The 6,851-nt window shown below is 44.7% G+C and overlaps 1 protein-coding gene across 1 annotated transcript in view; it reads right to left on the reverse strand.

Annotated features, from left to right (window-relative positions):
• Window positions 1-2,102: 2,102 nt before the first annotated feature.
• Window positions 2,103-6,851, reverse strand: part of LOC310812064 (putative G-protein coupled receptor 149) — a gene marked incomplete at its 5' end in the record, with an annotated part of 7,208 nt that continues 2,459 nt past the window's right edge. The window contains 3 exons of the mRNA XM_083680473.1: window positions 2,103-2,709; window positions 3,104-3,244; window positions 6,812-6,851. The exon at window positions 6,812-6,851 is cut by the window's right edge and continues 481 nt beyond it. Coding sequence (XP_083536599.1) covers window positions 2,197-2,709; window positions 3,104-3,244; window positions 6,812-6,851 — 694 coding nt within the window. The 3' untranslated portion in view covers window positions 2,103-2,196. The remainder of the gene's footprint in view (window positions 2,710-3,103; window positions 3,245-6,811) is intronic.

Below are 6,851 nucleotides of genomic sequence, written 5' to 3' on the forward strand. Positions count from 1 at the left end.
CCTGTTTATACGAACACTTTTTATAGTATATATTCTTCTCTTCAGTATCTCAACCAATGAAAAGAGAACACATTTGCTATTAACTTGGTTCATAAAAGACATCATTTGTTTAATCAGTCCATCAGTCATTCGATTAGCCTCTGCTTAATTGGCATTACCTAAAAACCTACGCTTTCCCCTTCGAAGAGATACTATACAACGTCACTTCACAACTGTTTCCAAAAAACAACCGCTCATCTCATCTTATAATATTTAATGGTTAAATGAAAGCCTGTTTGACCAACAGTTGAACTTCCTTCGCTCATGTGCATTTGTGTGAAGAAGCAAATGATGAGTTTATTTCCATCCCGGTAGACTGAAGAGCTAAAACTTAAACACTCAAATTCATTACAAGACAATGTTGGCAGCGCTGAACTCCGAGACCCATTCATTATGATTCATATTCTGTTTTTCATCTCTCCATCTCACTTTTTAAGAGCGCTGTGACTCTAAATGCATTTACAGTCAATTTTCTGGTATAAATCTTTAATGAGCACATTCATATGAGGGACATTAAGTCACAAGCTTTTCTCGCTGAGGGACAATTCAAAAGCCTGCGGAGGATGATGAACCTTGTGCTTATGGCTATGCCAAACCACCCACCCACACAATACTGATACACAAGACACATTCATGGAATACAAAAGCAAATACACACAGTACTATTCTATACTATTACATAATCTGGAGGTAGTGTATGTCAGTACAAGGAACCTTGTTGACTGATAGTGTGTGTGTGTGTGTGTGTGTGTGTGTGTGTGTGTGTTTGAGAGAATTGATGAAACAGGATACAGATTTGTTGTCCTCGTGGTTCATATTCATCCTGGTAAATATTCAGAACCTCATTTAAATGCCCATGAATATTCTATTAGAGGGGTGGATTTATGCATGTATTAAACAGAGTGGCTCGGGTCACTGTCCCTGATTCGAGAGGCAGCGAACTGAGAGGGATCGAGAAGCAGTTCCCAAAGTGGCTCTAAAATGCACATTCAGTTGGCACCTCCATCTGTGCACACTGATATGCACACTGTCACTCGTTCAAATTGCATTTGTGGAATGTTCATGAAGCAGAAAACAGCTCTGCAACTCCCTCTCTCTCTCTCTCTCTCACACGTACACACACACACGTACATGTACACACACACGTACACATACACACGCACGCACGCACGCACACCCACACACACACACACACACATGTACACGTACACACACACACACACAAACTAGGATGACTCATACATAGGGGCCTGCGGTCTCCTTGTTAAGTCATTGGTGACGTAGTCAGCAGATTCATGTCAGGGGCGTGATCAGTGAACACCCTCCCTAGTTTCTCTCTCTCTCTCTCTCTCTCTCCCCCTTTAAATATGATGAAGTCCTCTGCTCCTTCCTTCTCTCTTTTTCTCTTTCCTCGCGCCACTATTCCTGTGTATCTATCTAATCTATTTCTACATATGTCTTCATCCCCATGTACAGAAAACAAACACACAGGTGATATATTTGCCCTCACATTGCTACGGCTAGATAATAGAGTGGACACAGGGTCAGGCTGTCACACTGCACAGGGTGAATCTGCCCAGGGAACTATGTAGTGCACTTGTATTTTGTTGAATATGCCCTGCAGCATCATCAAACTGTGACACATGTATTTCAGTCAACCACACAACAGAGACGTAAATAAAAGACCTTTGCCTGACATTTATGACAAGTAAATACAGATAGCATTTTAAGTTAGATGTTACACAGCTAGCTAGTACTGTACATTAGCTGCTACTGTACTTGTGTTGGCTAGCCAGCTAATGTTACATTTCAGCCCTATTTATGTAAGACACCTTTAATACAAAAATATTACAAGCGAAAGTTACATAGGACTTGACAAATAGCTATATTGTACAAACAATGCACACGGAAAATATGACCCGCTCTGAACATTTTAATTCCCTATGGATTGGAATCTCCCTCAAAATGGCTAAATATCCTGTGCAGTGCCCTGCGCAAGGAACAACTTCTTGTATGTGTTTGTGCGTCAGTCTTTGTGTTCCCCACCTTGCTTCCTGTATGTATGTGTGTGTGTGTCAGTCTTCGTATCCCCTCCTTGTTTCCTGTATGTGTGTGTGTGTGTGTGTGTGTGTGTGTGTGTGTGTGTGTGTGCGTGCGTCAGTCTTTGCGGTCCCCGTCTTGCTTCCTGTAGGCTTCATTGAGCAGCTGTATCTCCTCCCTGTAGCCGGAGTTCTCCTGGGTCTGTCTGCGGCTGTTCTGCCTGTGGGCCTCCACCGTGTCAGGGATGGTGATGTTGATGCTGTCCGCCTCGGGGTTGCCTCCGCTGGGGATGAGCAGCGAGTAGGATGCCGTCTCGCCCAGGTCGCAGGACACAAAGCGGTTCTCCCGGCGCGAGTAGCGCAGTGACGGGGACCGGGCGTGGGTCGAGGACTGGCTGATGTTGGAGATGATGGAGACGCTGTCCATGGCCTCTTCGTTGTCGCAGATCTCCAGCACCTCCAGGTGGATCTTCACGTTGGTGTCCCCCACCCCCACCCCCAACCCCAACTCCACCTCCATCCCCACCCCCACCCCCACCCCTCCGCCACTCACACCCCCGACGGGGCCTCCCGAGGCGGGGTCGTCTGCGCTGGGCTCGTGGCCCACGGACTTGGAGCGGTAGACCTCCACCTTGAGAGAGACACAGAGAATGGTATTATTGTCTAAAATTCTAAAATTTTAAGTACACTCTTAGAATAAAAGGTTTTACCTAGAACCAAAAAGTGTTCTTCAGCTGTCCTTGTGGTAGAACCCTTTGAATAACGTTTTGGTTCCATGTAGAATCCTCTTTGTGGACATGGAACCAGAAAGGGTTCATCAACCTTTTCTTGCAGAAGGACAGCCGAAGAACACTTTTGGAACACTTTTTTCTAACAGTGTATGGAATAGGAATATTCCTTTCCTTTTGATATATTAGGTAACATAACCACAACAACAACAACATAATGATTATAACACATTAACATTTTTTAAAGATCATTAGAATCACTATCAGCTACAGTATATAGTGGGACAGCACCAATACCTTCCTGGGATGGGGGGAGATATTCAGGCCGTCGCTGCTGACCTCATAGGTGGAGAGGGAGAGGGTTTTCCCCGTGGGTGCCTGCAGTGATACGGTGCCCTGGAAGGCACACAGGGGTATGGCCAGACCACCAGTAGATCTCTACAGGAAGACGATAAAAACAAACACCGTCAGACGTCCATTTCGATTTTCTCAAATGAGACGACTTGCCTCTACCAGTGGTCAGAGTCGGGTGGTGTAGGTTGCTCAGTCTTTAACTAATCCAACCTTTTAGTTCTGGGACACATTTTTGAGGAAAATGAGGAAGTGAAAAGAAGTGTTCCCCTTTAAAGATAACTGAGGTGCTGCAGATTACGCTGTCTGTGACATTTAGAGAGACAGGCTGATGAATGTGCTGTCCAACCATTCACATGGCTAGGGGCACTACACCATGAACCATGTAGTGAAAAGACTTACACCGTAAGTGCAATCCATTGTAATTTCATAATTTTAAAATAAAAAGCACAAGGAATATTTATGTAATTCCATTTTTCATTTCATATTGATTTAAATTTCATATTGATTTCATTATTAAAGCCCTATATCAAAGTTGGTCTATTAATCATGCCGATGTGTGAGTGAGTGAATGCGAATTGAAGCCTGGTAGAAGGAGAGTCTAGTCTGAGCTGGTGTTATTGAACGTGGTGTGCCGGACTAAGTATGAGTGAATTATTTAGACGTTTTTCATCTCAACTGATTGCCTCTGACCCAGGCGTTAGTCTGAAGCCTTGATAATGATCTCTTTCTCTTTCTCTGACACACACACACACACACACACACACACACACACACACACATGTACACACACACACACACACACACACACACACATACACACGCACACACAATAGAGTGTGTAAAGAGCGCAGGTTGAATAAAGAGACGTCAACATGCCGTGTGTTGGGCTGAAAGCGTACTGTCAATCAAAGGGGGGGTTAGGACAGAGGGAAAAGGCAATAGACAGCTAGAGGGAGAGGGACAGACAGCTATAGTAGAGATGTGGAAAAAGAGGTAGTGGGGGTGATAGGGAGAGAGACAGAGAAAGAGAGAGAGAGACAAAGAGGCTAGGAAGGAGAGAGAAACAGAGCCGAGAGAGAGGAGAGAGAGAGAGGGAGAGAGAGGAGAGAGAGGTGAGGACAGTTTCAATTCACACCTTTCTCAGTGGTCCCATAGGGTGACATGTTTGCAACCTCTGCTCTCAATTTGTTGTTGCTAGGTTTCAAAGTGCAACATCTCCCTGTTTACACACAGAGAGACAGAGAGAGTTTGTGAATGCTCCCCTCACCCTGTCCTTGTTCACACAGACTGTAGAGTTACAGTACAGAGGAAAAAGATCTCTTTAGCTTTAAATCCTCTTCTCCCTGTGGATAAGAGGCCGAAGGGTACTGACATGAGTGACACTTATAACAATGTACAGAGTACACACACAAACACACACCCACACACACACACAAACACACACACACCCCCACGAGCTCCACGCACTCACACAAGCTTGATACGCACGCACGCACACCCTCAGGCTCGCTCTTAACCAGCATTTCAGAGGACAGTGCATTTATGTGTTTGTGTGTGTGTGTGTGTGTGTGTGTGTGTGTGTGTGTGGATGCGTGTGCGTGTGTGTGTGTGTGGATGCGTGTGTGTGTGCGAGCATGTACGCGTGTGTGTGTTCCAACCTCTGTTTGTGTGTCCCCCTTCTGTTAAGAGTTCAGAACAGGCACAATGTTATCCTTCAGAACTCGCAATTACTGTCACTTTCAAAGGTAGCGCCCGTGGCGTGCTACGCTGCGCTCTGGAACAGAACGAGTCTGTTTTCTTCCCCTCTCTGTCATCTCCGGTCCTGGGTTCTTCATGGCGAGCGCAGCAGCCATTTAAAATCGAGCCTTTCTTTTTTTTCCGTTTTATAGATCAATTCATTTGGGACTGGATGCCCCTCCTCCAAAACAAACCACTCGAGAGGAAAACAGAAAGTTCTGGGATCTACGGTGGATATGTTCAGGATATGTTCAGAGAGAACAACAATACTTTTGAAGAGAGGAAAGAGTATGTTGTACTGCTTTAGGGCACTGGTTGCCAAACATAGTTTTTCTTGCGTATAAATCATTTAGTGAATCAGGATGTATGGAAGTGCTTCAACACACTGGTAACTCCCAACCATCTGGCCGTCACCGTAACCATTCATGACTCGGAGGAAAACAGCACATGATAGCACACACGCACACCATTGCTCACACACTCACACCGTGCATACGTGCACACACACACACTCACACACACAAACACTCACCCTCTCAAACGTACACGCATACACACACACACACACACACACACACACACACACACACACACACACACACTCACACACACACACTCACTCACTCACTCACTCACACACACACACACACACACACACACACACACAAACACACACACACACACACACCCACACACACAGGTGTCTATCAACACCCATACTATTATTATATTATTATTCTAGGGAAACTCTACGCTAGCTTTACACACTTTCAGGATGATAACTGAATTCTGGTTTGAGATGCCAAACCATAAATCACAGTTTCCCTCAAATCAATGCATTCATGTCAAATGATGTATTTGACTTATTTGACCCTCACACCTTTGACATTAACTATTCAGATCTGGCCTCGAATCACACACACACACACACACACACACACACACACACACACACACACACACACACACACACACACACACACACACACACACACACTGTCTGCCATTGCTGGTTGAGGCACAAACACAACAGTTGTTTAAAAGGTGGAATGACCAAGTCTTGCATCTGTGCGCAGGCTTTTAAAACTCACAATTAGAAGCTATCAGGCCGAGCAGACTGGGGACAACAGGTGTATAATAGAGAATCGTCTGTGACTCATGTCTGCTTCCCAGAGTGTAAACACACGAAGAATGGCAAGTGGAAAAAGGCATCCATTTTATGGAGCAGTTACCTGCAATTGCCCCAAATGACTAAACTTTTATGGCTTATTCTCTTCTCTAATTATATCAGGCTTATATATTAGGTCTACCCCCGACTGTTATGGCTGTGCAATCTGGGAGCGAATAAACTAATTGAATATTATATTGCTCAATATGTTGGACTTGATTATGGCACAGGATAAAACCAGTGAATAAATTGAAAGCCATGAGGCTTACTCTCTTTTCCAATTATATCAGGCTTATATATTAGGCCTACCCCTAACAGTTATGGCTGTACAGTCTTGAAGAGAATAAACTAATTGAATATTATATTGCTCAATATGTTGGACTTGATTATGGCACAGGATAAAATGAGTTCATAAATTCAAAGCCATGATACTAAAGACTACATGTTTGGTAGACTCAGGGGTATGGAACGCCCACTGCAACAGTGAATGGCTAAGTTTTCACACTGGATGCGCATTGCAGAACCGGTGTGTGATTGGATACACTGGACCGTAAGGCCCGACAGAGGGTGATGATAACGGCCCGGACATTTACTCTGAGAGGTGCAAGAGGAAGGCCAGGGACCCTAGCCACGCCCTGTTTTCTCTAACTAAACCTTCTGGTATCGGACATTTGATTTGATTTGACATTCAAGGTTAAATACACCACCAACCCCGGGTATTTCCTAGGCCTACACTTAACCTATACCTGTCTCGGTGTCCTTTCCGATTTACTCCGGCACCACTCC

This window comes from Argentina silus (assembly GCF_951799395.1).
Source record: "Argentina silus genome assembly, chromosome: 11".
In the NCBI taxonomy this organism is placed as follows: domain Eukaryota; kingdom Metazoa; phylum Chordata; class Actinopteri; order Argentiniformes; family Argentinidae; genus Argentina; species Argentina silus.